Source organism: Elephas maximus, chromosome 4 (genome assembly GCF_024166365.1).
Source record: "Elephas maximus indicus isolate mEleMax1 chromosome 4, mEleMax1 primary haplotype, whole genome shotgun sequence".
In the NCBI taxonomy this organism is placed as follows: Eukaryota; Metazoa; Chordata; class Mammalia; order Proboscidea; family Elephantidae; genus Elephas; species Elephas maximus.
In genome coordinates this window covers 57,894,133-57,920,793 of record NC_064822.1, presented here as the reverse complement: position 1 = coordinate 57,920,793, position 26,661 = coordinate 57,894,133, and the positions used below count along the sequence as shown (strand labels likewise).

The window sequence follows — 26,661 nt, the reverse complement described above, 5'->3', positions numbered from 1 at the left end:
GATAATTCTTTGATTTTGGCCCTTTCATCTTTTTGTATGTGTGCATTTATTGATATAAATTGACCTCTGAGCACTGCTTTCACTGTGTCCCAAAGGTTCTGATAGGAAGTGTTTTCATTCTCACTGGATTCTGTGAATTTCTTTATTCCATCCTTAATCTCTTCTATAACCCAGTCTTTTCTGAGCAGGGTATTGTTCAGTTTCCAAGTGTTTGATTTCTTTTCCCTGATTTTTCTGCTATTGATTTCCACTTTTATGGCCTTATGGTCAGAGAAGTGCTTTGTAATATTTCAGTGTTTTGGATTCTGCTAAGGCTCGCTTTATGACCTAATATGTGCTCTCTTCTAGAGAATGTTCCATGTGCACTAGAAAAGAAAGTTTACTTGAGTGCTCTTGGGTGGAGTGTTCTGTATATGTCTGTAAGGTCTAGTTGGTTAATTTTGGCATTTAGATCTTCCGTGTCTTTAGTGAGCTTCTTTCTGTCCTTCACGGAAAGTGGTATGTTGAAGTCTTTTAATATAATTGCGCAGCTGTCTGTCTTACTTTTCAGTGCTGTTAGAGTTTGTTTTATGTGTCTTGGAGCCCTGTCATTGGGTGCATAAATATTTAATATGGTTATATTCTCCTGGTATATTGTCCCTTTAGTCCTTATATAGTGTCCTTCCTTATCCTTTGTGGTGAATTTAAAGTCTATTTTGTCAGGAATTAGTATTGCCACTCCTGCTTTTTTTTGATTGTTGTTTGCTTGATATATTTTTTTCCATCCTTTGAGTTTTAGTTTGTGTCTCTAAGTCTAAGGTGTGTCTCTTGTAGCAGCATATAGATGGATCATGTTTTTTTCTCCATTGTGCCACTCTCTGTCTCTTTATTGGTGGGTTTAGTCCATTTACATTCAGCGTAATTATGGATAGGTGTGAATTTAGTGGTGTCGTTTTGATGTCTTTTTTTTGTGTTTTGTTGACAGTTTCTTTTTTCCACTTAATTCTTCGTGCTGAGTAGTTTATTTATTGTCTTCTCTTATTCATTGTTGTTGATTTTGTTTCTGCTGAGTCTCTATTTTTTCCTTGTATTTTATTTTGATGTGTAGGATAGTTTGTCTCCTTTGTGGTTACCTTAATATTTACCCCTATTTTTCTAAATTTAAACCTAACATTTATTTCTTTATATTGCCTTATCTTCCTCTCCATACAAAAGATCTATGACTACAGTTCTTATTCCTTCTTTATTGTTTTAATGTTGTCTTGTTTTATATAATAACATCGCTGTTTCCCTGTTTTGAGCCTTTTTTTACCTTGATTTGTTTTTGTGATTGCCTTGTCTGGTTTGACATCTGATTGCTCTGTCTTTAGTTGATACCTGATATTATTGATTTTCTAACCAAAGAACTCCCTTTAGTATTTCTTGTAGTTTTGTTTTTGTCTTCTGTTTATCTGGAAATGTCCTAATTTCACCTTCATATTTGAGAGACAGTTTTGCTGGATATATGATTCTTGGCTTGCAATTTTTTTCCTTCATTGCTTTATGTAAGTCATCCTATTGCCTTCTTGCCTGCATGGTTTCTGCCAAGTAGTCCAAGCTTATTCTTATTGACTCTCCTTTGTAGGTAACTTTTCATTTATCCCTAGCTGCTCTTAAAATTCTCTGTTTATCTTTGGTTTTGGCAAGTATGATTATAATATGTCTTGCTGACTTTCTATGAGTCAGAATTGACTCGACGGCAGTGGGTGGGTTTGGTGACTTTCTTTTAAAGTCTACCTTATGTGGAGTTCGATGAGCATCTTGGATAGATATCTTCTCATCTTTTACGATATCATGGAAGTTTTCTGTCAATAAATCTTCAGCATTTCTCTCTGTATTTTCTGTTATCCCTCCCTGTTCTGGTACTCCAGTCACTCATAGGTTACTTCTCTTGATAGAGTCCCATATAATTTTTAAGGTTTCTTCAGTTTTTTAAATTCTTTTTTCTGATTTTTCTTCAAATATATTGGTGCCAAGTACTTCATCTTCAAGTTCAGAAATTCTGCCTTCTACTTTCTCAATTCTGCTTCTCTGACTTTCTGTTGAGTTGTTTACTTCTGTAATTTTATTGTTAATCTTCTGAATTTCTGATTACTGTCTGTGGATTTTTCCAGCTTATTAAATTTTTCATTATGTTCCTGAATAACCTTTTTAATTTCTTCAGCTGGTTTATCTGTATGTTCCTTGGCTTGTGCATATTGTGTAATTTCCTTCCTGATGCCTTGAAGGGTTCTGTATATTAAACTTTTGTATTCTGCCTCTGGTAATTCCAGGAATGCACTTTCATCTAGAAGATCCTTTGACTCTTTGTTTTGAGAGATTTTGAAGTGATCATGGTCTGTCTCTTCATATGATTTGATATTGACTGTTGTCTCTGAGCCATCTATAAGTTATTGTATTAGTTTATTTTTATCTTTTCTTACAGTTTCCTAGCTTCTTGCTTTGTTTTGTTTTGATATGCTCAAATGGGTTGCTTTTGTGAGCTAGCTTGATTATTTTCAGCTTTGGGACTCTGACGTCCTTTTACCAGATGCCTAGAGCTGTTTTTTTTTTTTTTTTTTTTTTTTTTTAGAGCTGTTATTAGGTATGTTAGTCTAGGAGTCCATTTACTTTTCTTATATGAATTCAGCTCAGGTGTCCAGGTAGCTGATCATCAAGTGTGTTGTACAGGCTCTGTCCTACAGTCTCTGAGGGGCAAGAGTGATTGTTGTAGGTACTGGTATCTAGTTGCAGCAGGAGATCATGCTCTGAACAAGACGGGGCTGAGAATCATCCCCCAAGTGTCTTTGAGGAAAGTGTGTCCCTCTTCCCTGGAGTGTACAGTTGAGTGGGTTCTGCAGATGGGCCATGTGGACACAGAATTTTTGGTTGTAAGGACTGGGAGGTATCAGTTATCCTTGCATCGCTGCTGCGGGTGGCTGGGTGACCTGAGTGGAGCCACCAGTCCTTAGCCCCTGATGTTGGTAGGTGAGGACTCTGTTTAATAGGCAAAGCGTTGTCAAACATCGAATACCCACTTCTCCACTGCATAGCTGAAACAGTTGTAGTCTGCCAGCAAGGGCCTGTTCTCCTGAAATAGGCCTACACAGATCCATTCAGGGGGCAAAGGTATTCATAGTCCACGGACCGCTTATGCCTGGACAGGAGCCACTTTTGTCCTGAGGTCCGTAGGTTAGTGGAGCTGGCAAATTATCTTTTCCCTCGATTGCGAATTTTTTCCTTTTCCAAGGCTGAAAGGATGACTGTAGGTGTTCAACAGGCCTCTCCCAGGCCCAGCAAAATCAACAGCCGCTGAAGCTGTACTGGAGGCTGGTGGCGTGGGAATATATATGCAGGTACTTAGTTTTTGCTGAGAGCACTGTTCCCTGGTTCCTGAGGTGTGAGTAGGCTGTGTGGCTGGCTACTTCTCCCTGAGGAAACTGGGAACGCTAGTACCAGCCCGCCGCTGCCGCTCCCGGTATGGTGCCTAAGGGTGCCCAGCAATACAGCTCTGGTAGCTCGTCTCCGCTTCTGAACTGTCTCTTCCTTCCCCTGCCACTCAGTCCGTTTTCTAACTTTGCCTTTGATGTTCAGGGCTCCTAGCTTTTCATAAATGTAATCATTTCACTTGTGTCTTTGGGTGTTTGTTGTAAGAGGGCTTGCCGAAGACCTCTGCCTATTCCGCCATCTTGCCCCGCCCCTCACCATTAGCTTTTTAAGGAGCCTTAGTGGCACAGTAGTTAAGCACTCATTTAACTCTCAGGTTAGCAATTCGAACCCACCAGCAGCTCTGTGGCTGTCAGCTTCTGAAAAGATTGCACCCTTGAAAACTCTGTGGGGCAGTTCTCCTCTGTCCATTAGGGTCATTATGATTTGGAATTAACAGGACAGCAGCAGGTTCTTTATTAGCTTTTTTAATTTTTGATTTCTTTTTTTAAATAATGTTTTATTGAGTTTTCAGTGAAAGTTTACACAGCAAGTTAGATTCCCATTTGACAATTTCCATACAACTTGTTCAGTAACATTAGTTACATTTATCACAGTTTGTCAGCATTCTCTTTAATTGTGTTATGTTTATTCCCTTTCCAGTACTATAGTTTCCCTGCCCCCTTATCTTCTCATCTTTGCTTTTGAGTAATGTTTGACCTTTTGGTCTCATATTTATGGTTTTTAAATAGGACACCAATCTTACAGGTAATATCCTTTATTCTGTGTGCTACTCTGCTATTTCACTAAAAGGTGATCTGAGGGAATAGGCTTGGTGCTGAGTTTAAAGAGAGTGTCAGGACGATAGTCTCAGGGAGTACTCTGAGTAGAATTGCCCCATAGGGTTTCCAAGGAGCACCTGGTGGATTCAAACCACTGACCTTTTGGTTAGAACTGTAGCTCTTACCCACTATACCACCAAGGTTTCCTTTGGTATCATACCATCTGCAAATAGGGACAGTTTTTCTTCTTTCTTACCAATTTGGGTGCCCTCTGTTTCTTTTTCTTGCCTTATTGCACTACCTAGGACTTCCAGCACAATGTTAAATAGGAGTGGTGATAAAGGACATCCTTGTCTTGTTTCTGTTCTCAATGGAACTGTTTTCATCTTCTCACCATTAAGAATGTTATTGGCTGTTGGTTTTGTATTGATGCCCTTTATATATTTAACATTTTCAATGTCCCCACCCCCCCCCCCCCCCCCGAAGACCTGAGTTTTTATCTGGTATCATTTCTCTTCAACCTGAAGAACATTCTTTAGCATTTCTTATGTAGGCTGCAAATTATCTTAGTTTTCCTTACTTAGAAAAATATTTTTCCCTCTTTTCCTTTATTGAAGATTGTTTTAGTTGTATATACAATTATGGATTTGCATTTTATTTTCTTTGAGCACTTTTAAAAGATAATTTTCAGCTGTCTTCTGGCTTGCATTGTTTCTGATGAGAAGTCAGCTGTCATTTATTTTCTAGTTCTTTGTTATATGCCCTTTTCCTCTATGTTATATTGTCTTTATATTTGCTTTCAACATTGTGATTGTGATGTACCTAGGCCTGGTTTCCTTTTTATTTTGTATTTATTTTGCTTGGGGTTTACTTAATTTCTTTAATGTGTAAATTTCTGTCTTTCTAATGGGGAGATTTTTGACTTATTTCTTAAAATATCTTTTTTCCTGCCACATTTTTTCTCTTTTCTCTTTTTGGGATCAAGTTATAAGCTAGATTTTTTGATATTGTCTCACATGTTTCCAAGGCCCTGTTCATTTATTTCAAATCTTTTTTTTCTGTGGCTTTTAAATTGTGTAAATTGTTTATTTTCAACTTCATTGACTATTCTGTCATTTTCATTCTGCTCTTAAGTCCGTGCAGTAAATTTTTTATTTTGTGCATTTTTCAGGTCTAGAATTGCCATTTGATTCTTTTCTATAGGTTGTCTATGTCTTAATTCATTATGAGGATATTTTCTTTTATTTCCTTAGGAGTAATTATAATTACGGGGTTAAAATCCTGAGCTCTGTTTCTAGCATCTTGTTAATCTCAGGGTTGGTCTCCACCTATTGTGTCTTTTCTAGTATATGGATCAAGGTTTTCTGTTTTTTCATATGGCTAGTAAATTCAAATTGCAACCTGAATATCATGAATGATATGTTGTAGAGACTGCACTTTCTGTTTTGTTCCTCTGGTGGTGTAGTGGTTAAGTGCTGCAGGTGCTAACCAAAAGGTCAACAGTTCAAATCCATGAGGCTCACCTTAGAATCTCTATAGGGCAGTTCTACTCTGTCCTATAGGGTCACTTTGAGTTGGAATTGACTTGACGGCAAAAAGTTTGTTTTTTTTTATACAATATTGATTTTCTTTTTTAAAAAATCAGACAGTTAACCTACCTAAACTCAATCCCCAACTATTTGTTCACTGTAGTGGGCAGCACCAGAAATCACTGTTCAGCTCTTTTAGCGTTAGCTGAGGTGCTTGGAATCAGCCTCACATATATAAGTTTTATAGGTCAGCAAGAGATTTGGGCAGAGTGAATATTCAGAATTCGGGGCCTCCCTCTCTTGCCTCATGTCTGGGATGTCCGCCCTTCATTTTCTAGATCTCTACAGTGATGAAAATGTTCTCTTACCTGCACAGTTTGCAACAGTAACCACTAGCCACATGTGCCTGTTGAGGACTTAAAATGTGATTAATGCAACTGAGAAACTGAAATGTTTGTTCTAATTAGTCTAAATTTACACCCCTTCGGAGCAAGGAAGAATGAAGAAAACTAAAGACATAAAGGGAAAGATTAGCCCAAAGGACTAATGGGCCATATCTACCACGGCCTCCACCAGACTGAGTCCAGTAGAACTAGATGGTGCCTGGCTACCGCCACTGATTGCTCTGACAGGGATTGCAATAGAGGGTCCCAGACAGAGGTGGAGAAAAATGTAGAACAAAATTCTAACTCAAAAAGAAAGACTAGACTTGCTGGCCTGACAGAGACTGTAGAAACCTTGTGAGCATGGCTCCTGGACACCGTTTCAGCTCAGTAATGAGGTCACTTCTGAGGTTTACCCTTCAGCCAAAGATTGAACGGGCCCATGGAACAAAACAAGACTAAAGGGGCACATCAGCCCTGGGGCAGGGACCGAGAAGGGAAAGTGTTGACATTTTTGGGGTTGTTAACCAATGTCATGCAACAATGTGTACTGTTTGATGAGAAACTAGTTTGTTCTGTAAACCTTCATCTAAAAAAAAAAAAAAAATTTTTTTTTTTAAAAGTCAGTAAAAATACAATAAATTTAAATATAAATAGCCACATTTGGCTCGTGGACACTGTATTAGACAGCACAGCTGTAGAACATTTCCATTATCACTAAAAGTTCTTTTGGATAGCACTGTCCTAGATGTTTTGATCGTCCTGAACTCTGTCTCCATTTTCTTCAGCCAATAAAACTACAAGTTTTTCTCTGGGTCTTAGGTGACTTGCATAATTAGACTGGGGTCTGTCCTCAGGGGAAAAGGTCTGAAAAGTAGGAATTCAAGCAGTGCTTTCCCTTCTTTTTTAGTGTGTATTCCCCTCCAATTCCCCTTCAAATAATTGTTTAGTAAATTTTGTCTATAGTTTAAAGTAATTAATATCTATGTCCTAATTAAGTGCTACTGCACTATTTACCAGAAGCACAACTCCACCTCTTAACTTTTAATCACTTTAGTAATGAACTAATTTAAAGGAATTCATTTTTGTGCTTTGTTATCAGAGTTATTTGGCACCTAATTAAGTATTTTCTACTATGAAATATTTAGGTTCTGCTAATAGTCTGGTTACCTAATACTATAACTCTTTAGATGAAAAAAGTATTTGGAAGACTTATTTTTCTGTATCTCTTAATAGAATTTTTATTTTAAACTATCCTAGTCTCTTTAACCTTATTAAAAGGATCACTAACTTTAAAGGTTACTGAATCTTAATATTGTAAATTTGATGTTCCCATTTCAGGTGTGCTAGAATTTAATGGAATTCTTCAAAGCAGTATACTCATATCATTGATAACCTGTCTGGTGAAACTTGTCTTTTTTTTCTAGGTACTTGAAAAGATTTAAAGTGATGAAGATCAAAGTCCTAAGAAGTTGGTGCCGTCAGATCCTTAAAGGACTTCAGTTTCTTCATACTCGAACACCACCTATTATTCACCGGGATCTTAAGTGTGACAACATATTTATCACCGGCCCTACAGGCTCAGTCAAGATTGGAGACCTAGGTCTGGCAACCTTGAAGCGGGCTTCTTTTGCCAAGAGTGTGATAGGTATGTGTCAAGCATACCTTGGAGCCTAACTTGCCTTCTAACAAGACTTTTTATGTAGAAACCTGGCCCTTTCAGAACTATTACTAAGTAAAATAAACCTTCAGAAATTCATAGTTTGAACCTAGGAAGCAATCAGTTCTACTTATGTTTCTAGGATCATCATGAAGACTTGATGTTTTATTATAGTTACATAGAAAGAAGGAAGGATAATTTTCTTGATAAAACCTCATGTAACTATCAATTTTTTTTTTAGTACTTTTTGATACTTGATGTTATGTACTATTTATATAATTAGTGTCTTACTTTCCCCTAAAATAAATGGAATTTTTATGTAGTTTAGTTTCTAAAGTCTGTTCAGTATATGTGTATATTCAAGGATATCTGCCTCTTAAAACTTTATAAACAGATATGAAAAATATGAGTTCATTCTGAAAAGTTTTATCAACTTTTTTCTTACTCCCACTCTTCAAAAGTTTATATATCTAAAACAGTTTCTCAACCTTGGTATTATTGACATTTTGGGCAGAAGAATTCTTTGTAGTGTGGTAATGTCATTTGCATTGCAAGATGTTTAGCAGCATCCCTGGCTTCTACCCACTAGAAACCAGTAGCATACCATCTACTGTCTCCTACCCTCTAGCTGGTAATAACCAAAAATGTTTCCAGACGTGCCACATGTCACCTGGGAGCAAAATCACCCCCTATAAAGCATCACTGGTCTAAAGAACGAGGCTATCCTTTCAGACTTTTAACTATATATTAGAGAGTAGTAACTGGAAAAATAATCTAATGCTTATTAGTTTGAAAAGCTTTCATTCTCTAAAGAGGGTATCACAATTTAAAATGTCATATCTTCCTAATATACTCTACTTCCCTCCCCCAAAAGGGGACAATAACAACAAAAGAAACCTATTAATTTTTAAAGTAGGCTAGAATGCTAAGTATTAATAGAAAGGGAAAAGCATAGAACACTATATCCTTATAAAACCAGTGGTCTCCCTGGAATATATTTAACTTGGATTCGGAATGCTGTTTTTACATTTTCTTACAATCAGATTAACAAGAAGAATGGGAAGAGTTACTTAAAGCTGAATTTACTTTTTTGCCTCCCTTACAGAAAAACATTTCTTTGATTGTCCTTGGCATCTTAAAATCTATGACCCAAGAGAATTTTTTTCTTTCTTTGTTTTTAAATCATAGCTTGCAAACTTGTTCTTGCAAACAGTTACGATTTTAAATATCCACACTTAATTTGTTTGGAAGCATTGCAAAACCTCGTTTTGTTGCATCATGTGTATTGTGCTCATGACTCAGTCTTTCTGTATTTGAATTCTGTGTATATGTGTGTGTGGATGTTTGTGTTTGTTTTGTCTATAGGATGTCCCTCACTTTATTTCTTGTATCTGCAGTAGGCTTATTTGTGTACTGCAGGTGAGATGGTAAGTATGTGAAGAAAAGGGCTCCGGTGAGTGGCCTTTTATAGTCGATTACACTTTATTATTTTTAAAAACTTACTGAATATTCGGTTTTTCACTGCAAGGACTCTGTTAAAGTGAAACTGATCAGATGGAGTGTTAATGGCAAAAGACTAGCAGTGACTGTTAACCTTACAGCTACCATACAGTAGGGGGCAGACAGGTATTTTGAACTTTTTCAACCCATCATCTTACCATTATATCTACTTTATTCCTTGCTAGTCTTTTACCTTTTCTGTTTATTTTCAATATGAGTTATATTAGCTTATCTCTTATCCAAGGCTCTATTTTGAAATGTTGTATAATAAGAGTCCATCTGAAACAGGAAACATATTATTTGAAACAGTAAATAGACACTTGACTCTGTTCTAGTTTCTTATAAAGGCCTTGCAGTGGAAGATCTATATGATATTTGGTGGAACAGACTGACTAAGAAGATTTCCTTCCTGTTTTTCTCCCTCCCCCTTTCTCTTTCTTTGTTTCTTTTTTTTCCCCTTCTACTTTCTTTTCTCTCGCAGGTCAATCCCTCTGCTTCTCCCCACGGTGAGTAACGTCTGCAGCTTCTGCTCGCATTGAGTCTGAATCGTTCTTTTAATTTAAGGTACCCCAGAGTTCATGGCTCCCGAGATGTATGAGGAGAAATATGATGAATCCGTTGACGTATATGCTTTTGGGATGTGCATGCTTGAGATGGCCACGTCTGAATACCCTTACTCAGAGTGCCAAAATGCTGCGCAGATCTACCGTCGAGTGACCAGTGTAAGTCTTCCCATAACGGATTAGTGAACTAAGGTGACGTCTAACAAAAAGAAAACCCAACCTGGATAACATTGAACCATAGTTTAGGATGGTTGAGGTATATGCAAAGCTATTGCTCATGATACAATGCAGGCAGAGATAAAGAACAAAGAACCACGAGTTTATCTGGACCCTTCTTGAATACTTTTAAACCTTTATTATGAGATATATTTCAATGTTTAAAAACTCACTTTCATGACCTATTCCATATAAACATTTATAAACATTGTAACTAATAAATATTTTTAAGTTTTCTTGGTTTTAACTTCCAACATGGTAAATATCAATAGATATAACCCACATAAACAAAAAAACCCACTTTCATAAACTTGTTTATTTAAAAAAGCTCTTATTCCTTCCCACCAAAAGCTTAGTTTCTGAGTTAAAAGTAATGTTTTTTAACTCAGGCTGCTTCGTCAAATTAATTTGTTCACAGTCTTTTCTCTGAACGACTTAATTTGATTTATTAAGTCGTACGTGAGTACCCACAAAGTTTAAGGTATAAATTAATACCTTAATGTAGTTTACCCATGACAGTTCATCTCTATCGGTGAAGTTGTTTTCTAGAGTTGTCTACTTAAAGCCTAAAATACAGTTATTAGGTCTATAATCATAAAGCACATAAGGAGGCTTTCCACAAATGGCATAAAACTTAAGTAATGCCACTGAATATTTTGAACCTTTTTCTATTATGAAAAAATTCAAACTTATATAAAAGTAGAGAGAATGGTACACTGAGTTCCCTTTCATTCAACTCAACATGAATGTTAAAACTGTTTTGCTATACTTGATTCATTTGTCCCTTTCTCTCTTTTTCACTGTGTCATTTTACCATTATATACTTCATGTTTCTCTAAAAAATACAGATCTTTTCTTATATAACCATATTATACCTGAACAAATCAACAATTTGAAGGTCATCTAATACCCTAAACCTATTCATATTCCCTCCATTTTTTCAAAGATGTCCTTTTTACAGTCACTTTGTTCAAAATAGGATCCAGCAAGGTCCACAGAAGGTATTTCATTGTATGTCTCTTAATCTCAATCTACAACTGTTGTCTGCACTTTCTTTTTTCTGCATACCATTGATTTACTGACAAAATTAGAGGAATTGTTTTGAAGGACGTTTCATATTTTGGGTTTATCTATTTGCTTCCTTGTGATATAATTTAATTTGTTATTCTATCTTCCGTATTTATGTAAACATAAGTTTGTTTCAGAGTAGTTGAGGGGGTTTGTCAACGACATCAAAATAATTTTGCCTTCTTTGCTCTCGTTCACATAAGTATACAAAGTAACTTTCCAGAGTCTATATGATCTGTAATTTGCAGCGGATTAAATGCAGAAGCAAATCAGAGAATCCTTTGTCTTCTCTTAAGCCGTATTCTGAGACCATTGCAAAAAAAGTAAAACAATACCAATCTTCTGGCTAAATGTGTTTGCTTTTTTTGTTTTGGAAAATACAGTTTTTTTTTTTTTTAATAAAAAGATATTATTTATATGTGCACGTTTATTATTGTAACTAATAAATATTTCTAAATATTCTCAGTTTTAGTTTCCAACATGGTAAATATCAAGAGAAAAAACCCACGTAAACAAAAGCTCTCTGAGTTCCTCAGTAGTTTTTTAAGAGTATAAAGGGATCCTGAGATAAGAAAAGTTTGAGAACTACTACTCTAAAACTTGATAAAATTTTCATTAAGCTTTTTTGACAAGAATACTTAATATGTGGTGCTGTGTATTTTATCAATGGGCATGTAGTACTTAACCCACTTTAGTGATGCAATTTCTTTGAATTTTGACATAGTAGACTAAGATGTGATTTTATAAATGGGCTATTTAGGTTTGATGATTGGTCAGAGTGGTAATTTGTTTTTGAAAACGGATGGGAAACGTTTTGCTTTAGGTAGACTGAGTTGGTTTTAAATCTTCATAAACAAAGGCTTGGAAGAAATCTTTAATTACCTCATTGCTGTGAATGTTCCTTTAATGTCTTTTTTTGTTGTTGCATTTTTGTATATGATGGATGTGGAACTACTTTGGATAGTTAATTTTTTTTAATTCAACATAAATGATAAGAACTAGTGGTATCTTTGTGTACAACAATAATAATAGCTGCTATTTGCATAGAAAGGAGCAAGTTATTCCTGGCTTTTTATCTGGAGTCCCATTTTATCAGATATAGTTATTATTATTGGGTATGTATCTCCTGGTTTCTGTCATGAGACCTTACTTTTATGTTTATCATCATCTTTTCATTGCTCACCCATCGCATCCCACCCCAGGTTCCAATACATGATGGGGCTCACCAAAGCATTGATCCTCAAATTCAGGCTGGGTGGGGGGTGGGGGAAATAAAGTTTGTTAAGCTGTCAGATAATTCTCATAAGTACCCTAGTCATTATTCTGCAGTTAGACCCTTAGAGAGCTCATCTGCTTTTCCTCTCAGGGTTCTATACCTTTAGTCCAAGTTCAGGTCTCTTATTTATTATTCCATTTTTTTCTTTTAGCACATAATTACTTACATTTTGCCTTTTTTCTTTGGGGTGGAGTAGACTACTTGCTGTATGATTTCTCCCTTTATTCCTCCCTTGTTGTTGTTGTTTTTAGGTGCCATCACTTCAATTCCGACTCAGTGACCCTATGTACAGTAAAAACACTGCCTGGTCCTGTGCCATCCTCACAATCCTTGTTATGCTTGAGCTCATTGTTGCAGCCACTGTGCCAATCTATCTCATTGAGGGTTTTCCTCTTTTTCACTGACCCTCTACTTTACTAAGCATGATGCCCTTCTCCAGCAACTGATGCCTCCTGATAACATGTCCTAAGTATGTGAGACGTAGTCTTGCCCTCCTTGCTTCTAAGGAGCATTCTGGTTGTACTTCTTTTGGCAGTCCATGGTATATTCAGTATTCTTTGCCAACACCACAATTCAAAGGCATCAATTCTTCTTCCAAAACCAAATCCACTGCCGTCAAGTCGATTCCGACTCATAGCGACCCTTTAGGACAGAGCAGAACTGCCCCGTAGAGTTTCCAAGGAGCGCCTGGTGGATTCAAACTGCCAGCTGTTTCGTTAGCAGCCGTAGCTCTTAACCACTACGCCACCAGGGTTTCCAATTCTTTTTCGGTGTTCCTTAATTCATTGTCCAGCTTTCACACGCATATGAGGTCATTGAAAACACCATGGCGTGGGTCAGGTGCACCTTAGTTTTGAAGGTGACATCTTTGCTTTCTAACACTTTAAAAAGGGTCTTTTGCAGCAGAATTACCCAATGCAATGCATCTTTTGATTTCTTGACTGCTGTTTCTGTGGGTGTTGAGTGTGGATCCAAGTAAAATGAAATCCTTAACAACGTCAATCTTTTCTCCGTTTATCATGATGTTACTTACTGGTCCAGTTGTGAGAATTTTTTTTTTTTTTTTACGTTAAGGTGTAATCCATACTGAAGGATATAGTCTTTGATCTTCATAAATAAGTGCCTTAAGTCTGGTCCTGTTTTGACTGATGATATTGAGCTTTTCCATCATCTCTTTCCACAGATGTAGTCCATTTGATTCCTGTGTTTTTCCATCAGGTGAGGTCCATGTGTATAGTCACTGTTTATATTGTTGAAGAAGATATTTGCAGTTAAGAAGTCATTGGTCTTGCAAAATTTTATCATGTGATCCGAGGCATCAGTTCTGTTACCTAGGCCGTATTTTCTCCCATCGTTCTTCTTTGTTTCCAACTCTCCCATTCCAGTCACCAGTAATTATAAATGCATCCTGATTGCATATTTTATCAATTTCAGACTGCAGAAGTTGGTAAAAATCTTCAGTTTCTTCATCTTTGGCCTTAGTGGTTAGTGTGTAAACTTGAATATTAGTTGTATTAACTGGTCTGCCTTGTAGGCGAATAGATGCTATCCTGTCACTGACAGCATTGTACTTCAGAATAGGTCTTGAGCTGTTCTTATTCCTTCTGTAGGATTGTTGAAACCTAAAGAGGTGTATTTGACTCCTTGTTTTTTATTCTCTATTTGTAGTTTATCAGGTTCTTGTTTCAGAGTACTTCTTAGATGCAATCCTTTCTCATTCCCATTGCCACAGTTCTTTTGATATCTTCCTTACTGTACACCAGTTACCAAAACCAAACCAAACCAAGCCCATTGCTGTCAAGTTGATTCCGACTCAAAGCAACCTTATAGGACAAAGTAGGACTGCCTCGTATGGTTTCCAAGGCTGTAAATCTTTATGGAAACAGACTGCCACATCTTTCTTCGGTGGAGCAGCTGGTGGGTTTTGAACCACTGACCCTCTGGTTAGCAGGCAAGTACTTAACAACTATACCACCAGAGCTCCTTGCTTATCAAAACAAGTACAAATTCTGCTTTTTATCCTTCAGTGAGTTTTCTTTTAAAAATTCATTAGTCTAAAATTTTTGCTTATTGCTTTTATTAAATCTTAGAGACCCTTGTGGAGTTTTATTGAACAGCCATAGTTCTCTGTGTGGCACAATATGTCAAACATTAGAATATTGATTAGTAAGCAGTGTATGTGCCTACTAAAAAAAAATGTACATTTAATTTGTTTTTTAAAGGCTTTATTGAGGTATTTCACATACCATACAATTCTCCTATTTAAAATGTATTTTTAGTATATTGACAGGTAAGTGTAACAATTACCACAGTAAATTTTAGAATAATTTCATCACCCCAAAAAGCTGTATCATTTAGCTGTCATCCTCTTTCCTCTTCCCCTCCCCCAGTTCTAAGCAATCACTAATCTGCTTTCTTTCTCTATAGATTTGCTTATAATTTCATATAATTGGTTTCATATAATATGTCTTTTATGACTGGCTTCTTTCACTTAGCATGTTTTCGGGATTCATCCAGGATGTAGCATGTATCAGTAATATATTTTTTTTTGTGGTTGAATAATATTCAGTTGTATGGATATACTACATTTTATTTATCCACTCATCAGGTTGATGGTTAATGGACATTTGAGTTGTTTACACTTTTTGAATATTATGAATAATGCTGGTGTCTAGGCTGGGTTCTGTAGTGGAGCAAAACCAGTGAAATGTATACATATAAATATACATAAAAACCAAAAACCAAACCCAGTGCCATCGAGTTGATTCCGACTCATAGCGACCCTATAGGACAGAGTAGATAAATACATATAGATAGATTTAATTCTAGGAAATGGCACATGTCGTTGTGGAGGCTGGCAAGTCCCACATCTATGGGTCAGGCTGGAGGTTTCACCTGACTCACATGGTTGTAGGGGCGGACAAACCCAAAATGGGCAAGCCAGACAGTGGGCAGCCAGGTCACAGGGCTACAGGAGATGGCAGATCCCAAAATATGCAGGTCAGGTGGCAGGCTACTAGCTCATGTCCCAAGAACTGGAGGTCAGATGATGGCAATTCAGAAGCAGGATCCAGAGGGAGAGTGAGCTATGTTGGAACATCCATTTATATATTGGAGGCAGGCCACACCCCCCAAAGAGACTTCCCTTTCAACTGATTGGCTGCTCATAGCAGATCTCATCATGGAGGTGATTACATTATATTACATTATGGAAGAGCAGACAGTCCAATGTCTGCCAAACCACTGAGAATCATAGCCTATCCAAGTTGACACATAACATTAATCATCACAGCTGCTTAGACATTCATGTACAAAGTTTTTTTGTGTATACATATGAGTGCAGTTGCTGGAATATATGGTAATTCTGTCTTCAACCATTTGTGAGACTGCCAGACCACTTTACATTCCCACCAGAAGTGTATGGGCTTCAGTCTTTCTACATCCTCATTAACATTTGTTTTTATCTGACTTTGATTCTAGCCATCCTAGTAGATTTGAAATGGTACCTTAATGTGGTTTGATTTGCATTCCCCTGATGGCTAATGATGTTGACCGTCTTTTTATGTACTTATTGGTTGTTTGTATGCCTTCTTTGGAGAGAGGTCTATTCAGATTCTTTGTCCGTTAAAAAAAAAAAACCATTGTGATAAAATGCATATAACAAAAATTTGCCATTTTAACCATTTTACGTGTACAATTCAGTGACGTTAATCACATTCACCATATTGTGCTATCCATTTCCAAAAGTTTTTCATCACCCCAAATAGAATCTCAGTATCCCTTAAGCAATATCTCCCCATCTCCTCTCTGTCCATCCCCTTTCCAGTTGCTGTTGAGTTGATTCCGACTCATGGTTACTTCATGTGTTGCAGAGTAGAACTGTACACCTTAAGGTTTTCAAGGCTTTGACCTTTTAGAAGCAGATTGCCAGGTCCTCTGAGTTGCCTCTGGGTGGGTTTGAACCACCAACCTTTCTGTTAGTCATCAAGCACTTAGCTGCTTGCACCACCCTGGGAAGCCCATAGTAACCAATAATAAACTTTGATCTCTGTGCATTTGCCTATTCTAGTTATTTCGTGTAAGTGGGATCGTACAATATTTTGACCTTTTTATATCTGGCTTACTTCACTCAGCATAATGCTTTCAAGGTTCATTCACATTATAGCATGTATCAGAACTTCATTTATCTTTATAGCTAGTATTCCATTGTATCGCTATATCTACTCATCTCTTTATTTACTCATATGTTGTGATGACACAACCTTGGTTACTGAAAGTGAAGAGGTCTTTTGAACCACTTACTGATGATCAAAGACCACAGCCTTCAGTATGGATTACATCTCAACATAAAACAAAAATCCTCACAACTGGACCAGTAAGCAACATCACGATAAGTGGAGAAAAGATTGAAGATCTCAAGGATTTCATTTTTCTTGGATCCACAATCAATATCCATGGAAGCAACAGTCAAGAAATCAAAAAGACGCATTGCATTGGGCAAATCTGCTGCAAAAGACCTCTGTAAAGTGTTAAAAAGCAAAGATGTCACTCTGAAGACTGAGGTGCTCCTGACCCAAGCCATGGTGTTTTCAGTCACTTCATATGCATGAGAAAGTTTGACAATGAATAAGGAAGACTGAAGAAGAATTGATGCCTTTGAATTGCAGTGTTGTGAAGAATATAGAATATTCCATAGACTGCCAAAAGAACAAATAAATCTGTCTTGGAAGAAATACAACCAGAATGCTCCTTAAAGGCAAGGATGGCGAGATTACATCTCACATATTTTGGACCTGTCATTAGGAGGGATCAGTCCCTGGAGAAGGACATGATCCTTCGTAAAGTACAGGTCATTGAAAAAGAGGAAGACCCTCAATGAGATGAACTGACATAGCAGCTGCAGCAGTGGGCTCAAGCATAACAAGGAATGTGAGGATGACACAGGGCCAGGCAGTGTTTCATTCTGTTGTACATGGGGTCGCTATGAGTTAGAACTGACTCAACAGCACCTAACAACAACATTCATCTGTTCATGAACACTTGGATTGTTTATGCCTTTTGACTATTATGAATGATGCTGCAATAAACATTGATGTACAAGAATCTGTTTGTGTTCCTAATTTTAAGTCTTTTGGGTTTATACCTAGAAGTGGAATTTCTGGGTAATATGGAAACACTGGTGGTGTAGTGGGTAAGAGCTACAGCTGCTAATCTAAAGGTTGGCAGTTTGAATCCACCAGGCACTCCTTGAAAACCCTATGGGGCAGTTCTACTGTCTTAGGGTCACTGTGAGTCAGAGACTACTCAATGGCAACGGGTTTGGTTTTTGGTTGTGGTAAGTCTAATTTTTAAGGAACTGCCAAACCGCCACAGCGGCTGCACCATTTTATATTCCCATTGGCAATGCACAAGGATTCCGATTTCTCCACATCGTCACCAATATTTGTTATTTTTCATTTGTCTGATAATAGCCATTCTAGTGCATGTGGTCCAACTTTGTTCTTTTGCAGGTGGATATCTGGTTGTCCCAACACTATTTGTTGAAAAGACTGTTCTTTCCCAATCGAATGATCATGGCACCCTTGTTTATTTCTGAACTCTCTGTTCATTCATTCATTCATTCATTCAGTCAGTCAGTCAATTGTGCTTCAGATGAAAGTTTATAGAGCAAATTAATTTTGCATCGAACAATTAATACACATATTGTTTTGTTACATTGGTTACCAACCCCACAACGTGTCAACACTCTCCCCTTACTGAACTTGGGTTTCTCCATTTCCATCTGTCCCCTCCTGCCTTCTCCTCCTTGCTCCTGGGCTGGTATGCTCATTTAGTCTCATATACATGGTCAGACTACATGTGTTATTGTTTGTTTTATAGGCCTGTCTGATCTTTGGCTGAAGAGTGAATCTCAGGAGTGACGACTTCAGTACTTAGTTAAAAGAGTGTCCAAGGCCATACTCTCAGAGTTTCTTCATTCTCTGTCAGACCAGTAAGTCTGGTCTTTTTTTGTGAGTTTGAATTTTGTTCTGCATTTTTATGCAGCTCTGTCCAGGACCCTCTATTGTGATCCCTGTCAGCGCATGGACTCTCAGTTCTATTCCATTGATCTGTTTTTATGCCAGTGCCACATTGTCCTGATTCTCATTGATTTGTAGTAAGATTTGAAATGAGGAAGTGTGAGTTCTCCTACTTTATTCTTCTTATTTCAAGATTGTTTTGGCTCTTCTAGGTTCCTTTCAATTGCATATAAATTTTAGTATCCATTTCACAAGGAAGTCAGCTGGGATTCTGATAGGTGTTACATTGAGTATTGCCATCTTAACAATATTAAGTCTTCTGATCCATGAACATGGAATGTTTTTCCCTATTTATATCTTTAATTTCTTTCAACATTGTTCTATAGTTTCCAGAGTATATGTTTTGCACTTTTATTAAATTTTTCCTAAGTTGTTTTTTTTTTTTTCAGTGCTATTCAACAGAATTGTTTTAACTTTTATTTTTGGTTGTTTTCACAAGTATATAGAAATAATTTTTCCCCCTGTATATTGATCCCATACCTTGCAAACTTGCTGAACTCATTTATTAATTTTATTAGGTTTTTCATAGATTCCTTGAATTTTCAATATATAGGATCATGCCATTGTGAATAGAGATAATTTTACTTCTTCTTTTCCAACCTGGTTTTATTGCATTGTCTTGCTTAATTGCCCTGGCTAGAACCTACAGTACAGTGTTAAATAGAATTGACAAAAGTGAGCATCCTTGTGTTCTCTTTGATCTTAGGAGGAAAGCATCCAGTTTTTGTGAATTTTTTGTAGATGCCCTTTATCACATTGAGGAAGTTCCCCTCTATTCCTTGTTTGTTGAATGTTTTTATCGTGAAACTATGTTCGATTTTGTCATGAACTTCTTATATGCATCTATTGAGATGATCATGTGCTTTTTTTTGTTTGCTTTTCTATTGATATGGCATATTACATTAAATGCATTTCAGATGCTAAACCAACCTTACATTCCTAGAATATGCATTTAGTTTTAAATACACTCTCTAAGTACATTTCTTAACTGAATTTTGAATCTTCAAAAAGACGAAGTTTGGCAGAAGCTAGTGTATACATCACTTTAAGGCAGGTAGATGTCATATGATCACGCTTACATTTTTAAGTTTAAAAAGATTATTCTGGGTATAGAGTGGAAAATTAATTTATGAGGAAAGACTACTGCAAACTCAGTTAAGAGGTTATTGAGGTAATCTGGAGGAATGATTGGCATAAGAACTTGAGGTAGACGTGGCTAAAGTAGATGGATTCAAGATATTTGTTTTCTTTATGACTTAGAATTGACTTAAGCTGGGTGGTTTTATTTCCACTTCACATTTTTGAAAAGAAATGCCCATCGTAAATATGCATATTCAAGAAAATAAGCTCAAACTGAATATTAAACCTATTATGAGGTTAAATGCATAATTCTAAATTTTAGGATTGTATTATAACTTTTATAGCTTGTGTATTTTATTTACTAACTTACTGTCTATTACTTTCATTTCCTTATACTGTAAACCAGGGATTGCCGAATGCCAAATCCAGCCTGCCACACACTTTTGTCCCTGGGTGGTGCAAATGGTTAAACACTCAACTACTAGCTGAAAGGTTGGTAGTTCAAACCTACCCAGAGGTGGTCTGCTTCCAGAAGGTCATAGCTTTCAAAGCCCTATGGAATGCAGTTGTACTGTGCCACATTTGGCGTCACCATGAGTTGAAATCGACTCAACAGCAGCCAACATCATCAGCTAAGAATGTTTTTACATTTTGAAATGGTTGAACATAAAATCAAAAGACTATTTCCTGACATGTGAAAATTACAGGAAATTCAAATTTCAATGTTTGTAAATAAAATTTTATTGGAACATAGTCACAGTCTTTCATTTATGTGTTATCTGTGCCTGCTTTCACGCTATAATGGCAGAGTTGAAAAATTGCAACAGAGACTATGTGGTCGATCAAAAGCCTAAAATATTTACTACCTGGCTCTTAACAGAAACAGCTTGCTAGCTCCTATTCTAAGCACATGTCACCAGAACATTTTTTTTTTTAATTGTCCTGTGGAGAGTATTGTAAGCAATTACAAATCTACAAAAGCAGGAATGGTGATGTTTTCTGTAAGAATGCTATTAGTCTCTGTACTTGTAGTAGACTTGAGGATCTTGGTGTAAGCAAGGTAGCTTTAAAACAGCTCTGAAAATTCGTGGGCAGTCCCTTTTCTGTTAAGAGTTGAACCAACACTTTAATTCTACAATGAAAACATAGAAGGTTTTAATGTAATAATTGTTTTTTACTGGCCGTATTTATTCTTGATATTGACCTAAGAGTTAAGTGATGTCTTAAACCCAGTATTACTATTTGAGGTGATCATTCTGAGTTTTAAACATAAAAATTTGTGAACCAATATCCATTACCTTCCTACAGTGCTGAATGATTTGATACCAAACACGCCAGGGAATGAAATGCACATAAGATAGCCATATTCTTAAATATTCTTTGCTGTCTGTCTGGGCCACCAGCCTTCTTTGTTGGTGTTGCAGTATTCCTAATTTGGAACATGGTATGTTTCATTATGTACTAGCAGACAAAGACTGAGCTGCTATAGAGATGCTATGACTAGGTGTTGACTGGGCTGCCGCCATTGTCTAGTGGTCAGTGTCTCTGATTAATCTCATGAATTCAGCTCCTGATTATTTCTCTAAACAAATAAAGGTCGATGCTTAAAACATGTCAGGATAGTTTTTTTTATGTCAAATGAAGTATAAAAACAACTCTGCTGTTTAAAGTAATAAAGCTATAAATTATTTGTAGTGTCAGTTTTTTAAATGCAGATTGTATGGGTGACCTGTATTAAATTTTCTCTCTGTTCCATACCTAACACAACAAATAAGATTAACTGGTTAAAAATGATGACTGTGTAAGATGGATAGGTGAAAAAGACAGCTAAATCTTACACTGATTTAAAAAGTTGCTCAACAGAGGCTTGGGACTAAAAACAGGGTAGTTCAGAGAGAGAATCGGATGAAGCAATGTCATAAGGTCATATAAAAAGTTATATAAACAATTTGATCAAAGGAAACAAATTATTTCAAGCCACTTTCTAATAATCAAATGTGTCTTTATTTGTAAACTAAAGCTCAGTTAAGAAGAAAATCCCCTTCTTAAAGAAGTCTTTGGTAATAAATTTAATACAACCTGGAAAGACCAATATCATTGTTTGTATATTCTTAATATACTATTTAGCCTGTTTTCAGTTCAAAGGGTTGTTTTTTTTTTCCCCTGGATATAATTCATACACCATAAAATTCATGGTTTTAACCATTTTCAAAGTGTACAATTTAGTATATTGACAGTGTTGTGCAACCATTACCACTATCTAATTCTAAACCTTTTCTATCACTCCAAAAAGAAACCCCATACCGATTAGTAGTTAACTCCTCTCTTCCCCGTACTCCTGTCCCCAGGCAGCCACTAATCTACTTTCTGTCTGTGTGGATTTAATTTGCCAAATATGAAAATTTCATATAAATGGGATTATACGATATGTGACGTTTTATGTCTGGCTTCTTTTACTTAGTGCAGTGTTTTCAAAGTTCATCTAAGTATCAATATTTCATTTCTTTTTATGGCTGAATATACCCATCATTCATCTGTCAGTTTGTCCTTCTGTGGTGGTTTGTATGTTGCTGTGATACTGGAAGCTATGCCACCAGTATTTCAAATACCAGCGGGGTCACCCATGGTGGACAGGTTTCAGCAGAACTTCCATACTAAGACAGACTAGGAAGAAGGACCTGGTGGTCTACTTCTGAAAAAATTGACCAATGAAAACCTTATGAATAGTAGTGGAACATTGTCTGTTTTAGTGCTGGAAGATGAGCTTCTTAGGTTGGAACATATTCAAAATATGACTGGGGAAAGCAGCCTCCTCAAAGTAGAGTCTACCTTAAATGACATGGGTGGACTAAAGCTTTCAGGACCTTCATTTTCTGATGTGACACAGCTCAGAATGAGAAGAAACAGCTGCAAACATACATTAATTATCAGATTGTGGAATGTACAAAGCATGAATCTAAGAAAATGGGAAATCATCAAAAATGAAATGGAATACATAAAGATTGATATCTTAGGCATTAGTGAGCTGAAATGGACTGTTATTGGCCATTTTGAATCAGACAGTCACGTGGTCTATTATGCTGGGAATGACAAATTGAAGGGGAATGGTATCACATTCATCCTCAAAAAGAACATTTCAAGATCAGTCTTAAAGTACAGTACTCTCAATGATAGGATGATATCCATATGCCTACAAGGAAGATCAGTTAATATGACTGTTACTCAAATTTACCCACCAACCGCTCATGCCAAAGATGAAGAAATTGAAGATTTTTACTAACTTCTGCAGTCTGAAATTGATCAGACATGCAATCAAGATGCATTGATAATTCCTGGTGATTGGAGTGTGAAAGTTGGAAACAAAGAAGAATCAGTAGTTTTGAAAATATGACCTTGGTGACACAAACTACGCCAGAGAACACATGACAGAATGTCGCAAGACCAACAACTTATTCATTGGAAGTGCCTTTTCAACAACAAATGGTGACTATACACATGGACCTTGCTGAATGGAATACACAAGAATCAAATCAGCTACACCTGTGGAAAGAGGCAATGGAGGAGCTCAATATCATCAGTCAGAACAAGGCCAGGGGCCAGCTGTGGAACAGACCATCTATTGCTCATATGGAAGTTCAAGTTGAAGCTAAAGAGAATAGAAACAAGTCCATGAGAGCCAAAGTACAACCTTGAGGATATCCCCCCTGAATTTACAGATCATCTTAAGAATAGATTTGTTCAAACACAAATGACTGAAGACCAGACAGGTTGTGGGCTATCAAGGACATCATACATGAAGAAAGCAAAAGGTTGTTAAAAAGGTAGGAGAAAAAAGAAAAAAATGCATGTCAGAAGAAACTCACACTTGCTCTTGAAGTTAGAGTAGCTAAAGCAAAAGGAAGAAATGATGAAGTAAAAGAGCTAAACAGAAGATTTCAAAGGGCAGCTTGAGAAGACAAAGTATTGTAATGAGATGTACAAAGACCTGGAGTTAGAAAACCAAAAGGGAAGAACATGCTTAGCATTTCTCAAGCTGAAAGAACTGAAGAAAAATTCAAGCCTTGAGTTCCAATATTGAGGGATTCTGTGGGCAAAATATTGGACAACACAGAAAGCATCAAAAGAAGATGGAAGGAATACACAGAGTCACTGTACTAAAACAAACTTGTTGATGTTCAAACACTTCAGGAGGTAGAATATGATCATGAACCGATGCTATTGAAGGAAGAATTCGAAGCTACACTGAAGGTATTGGTGAAAAACAGTGCTCCAGGAATTGATGGAATACCAATTCAGATGTTTCAACAAAGGAATGCAGCACAGGAAGTGCTCAGTTATCTATGCCAAAAAAATTGGAAGACAGCTACCTGGCCACCTAACTGGAAGAGATTCATATTTGTGTCCATTCCAAAGATGATCCAATAAATGCGGAAATTATCGAGCAATATTAATATCACATGCAAGTAAAATTTTGCTGAAGGTCATTCAAAAATGGTTGCAGCAGTATATCAACAGGGCACTGTCAGAAATTCAAGCCAGATTCACAAGAGGGTATGGATTGAGACATATCGTTGCTGATGTCAGATGAATCTTAGCTGAAAGCAGAGAACTGCACAGAGATGTTTACCTGTGTTTTATTGACTATGCAATTACATTTGACTGTGTGGATCATAACTAATTATGGATAACATTGAGAAGATTGGGAATTCTGAAACATTTGGTTGCACTCATGAAGAACCTGTATATAGATCAAGAGGAAGTCGTTCAAAGACAACAAGGGGATACTGCGTGGTTCAAAGTCAGGAAGGGTATGCATCAGGGTTGTATCCTTTCACCATACTTACTCAGTCTGTACAGTGAGCACATAATTTGAGAAGCTGAACTATATGAAGAATGGGGCATCAGGATTGGAAGAAGACTCATTAACAACCTGCATTATATGGATGACACAACCTTGCTTGCTGAAAGTGAAATGGATATGAAGCATTTACTGATGAAAATCAGAGACTACAGCCTTCAGTAGGGATTATACCACAATATAAAGAAAAATAAAAATCCTCACAACTGGACCAATAAACAACATTGTGATAAATGGGAAAAAGATTGAAGTTGTCAAGGATTTCATTTTACTTCAATTAACAATCAACGCCCATGGAAGCAGCAGTCAAGAAATCAAATGATGCATTGCATTGAGCAAAACTAGTGCAAAAGACCTCTTTCAGATGTTAAAAAGCAGAGATCTCACTTTGAGGACTAAGGTACACCTGCCCCAAGCCATGATATTTTCAGTTGCCTCATGTGTGCATAAGCTGGACAATGAATAAGGAAGACCAAAGAAGAATTGATGCCCTTGAGTTATTGTGTTGGCTAAGAGTATCAAATGTACAGTGGACTGCCAGAAGAACAAGCAGATTTGTCTTGGAAGAAGTGCAGCCAAGATGCTTCTTAGAAGCGAGGATGGTGAGACTTCACCTCACATACTTTGGACATGTTATCAGGAGGGACCATTCCATGAAGAAAGACGTAAAGCTTTGTAAAGTAGAGGGTTTCAGGGAAAAGGAAGTCCCTCATGGAGATGGATTGACACAGTAGCTCAGATGTAGCAACGATTGTGAGGATAACACCAGGACTAAGCAGTGTTTTGTTCTGTTGTGCATAGGGTCGCTATGAGTCAGAACCGACTTGACGGCACCTAACAACAACATGGGTATACCATATTTTGTTATGTTCAACAAGTTTTATTTCCTTTTAGTTGTGTACTTTCTTCCTCCTTTTCTCATTGCTAAAATATTTAAACCCACTGTTGTTGTCTCTAGCTGCTGTGCCGTTGGCCCCTGACTCTTTTCATCCCCATGCACAATGGAACAAAATGTTGCATGATCCTGCACCGTTCTTGTGGATCGGACCATTGAGATTTATAGGGTTTTCATTGGCTGATTTATGAAAGTAGATCACCAGGCCTTCCTAGTCCATCTTAGTTCTCCCAAAACCTGTCCAACATCATCTGTTGTTAGGTGCCACTGAGTTGGTTCCGGCTCATAGTGACCCCATGTTCAACAGAATGAAACACTGTCCAGTCCTGTGCCATCCTTATCATCATTGATATCCTTGAGCCCATTGTTGTAGCCATTGTGTCATTCTGTCTTGTTGAGGGTCTTCCTCTTTTTCACCGACAGCCTTCTACCAAGCATGATATCCTTCTCCAGGAACTGGTCCCTCCAAAGTATGTGAGGTGAAGTATCGCCATCTTTGCTTCTAAGCATTCTGGCTGTATTTCTTCCAAGACAGATTTGTTCATTTTTTTAGCAGTGCATGGTATATTCAATATCATCTGTACCCAACTCTTAATCTGGAGAGGAGTTGGGAACAGGAAGGTAAAGTTTATAGTGTCTTAAAAGATTTTGTCCTAGAGCCTGCTTTATTAAATTTTTGTTTCTCTTTATTGTGTTTGTAACGGGGAGCATGGCACATGCTAGGCGCTTGGTGATATTTTGAAGAAAAAATGATTCGATAAAAGGAATCACAAATACAGTCAGATTTATACACTGTGTAAATTTTAGGAGAGTTTTATTTGCCCTGTGAAAGAGGAGTGAAATATAAGATGACCTCTGAAATATTAACAAAATTACCCTACTAAAATGAAATTAAGTAGTGGCAAGTAGAAACTGATACACATATAAAAGGAATCATTTTATAGGATGAGAAAAACTGGCTACAAATATAGCAGAAAATAGTAACTTTGGTAAATAAAAGGAGCCACAGTTGCAGGACTAGAAAGGCAGTCATGTAGTCACATGCTGTTCTATAGAGTCCCAAATCTCATAGTTGTAATTTCTGAACAACTAGTTTAAGTAACTTTCCATTATATGGCTAGGTCTGTGCTCTGTTAGGAGTCCCTGGGCAGCGCAAATGATTTAAGTTCTTGACTGCTAACTTGCCAGCTGAACGCACTCAGAGGTGCTCCAAAAGAAAGGCCTGACAATCTGGTTTTGAAAGGTCACAGCCTTGAAAACCCTGTGGAGCACAGTTCTACTCCGCAACTCATGGATTTTTTTTGTGTTATGTCAAAGTGTTTCCTCCTAACTTTTACCCCACTTTGTT

The 26,661-nt window shown here is 37.0% G+C and overlaps 1 protein-coding gene across 7 annotated transcripts in view; it reads left to right on the top strand.

Annotated features, from left to right (window-relative positions):
• WNK1 (WNK lysine deficient protein kinase 1) overlaps window positions 1-26,661 on the top strand; it is a 157,527-nt gene that overhangs the window by 64,950 nt on the left and 65,916 nt on the right. For all 7 annotated transcript variants that reach the window (XM_049882144.1, XM_049882143.1, XM_049882142.1 and 4 more), the window contains exons 3-4: window positions 7,545-7,765; window positions 9,842-9,999. In XM_049882144.1, coding sequence (XP_049738101.1) covers window positions 7,545-7,765; window positions 9,842-9,999 — 379 coding nt within the window. The remainder of the gene's footprint in view (window positions 1-7,544; window positions 7,766-9,841; window positions 10,000-26,661) is intronic.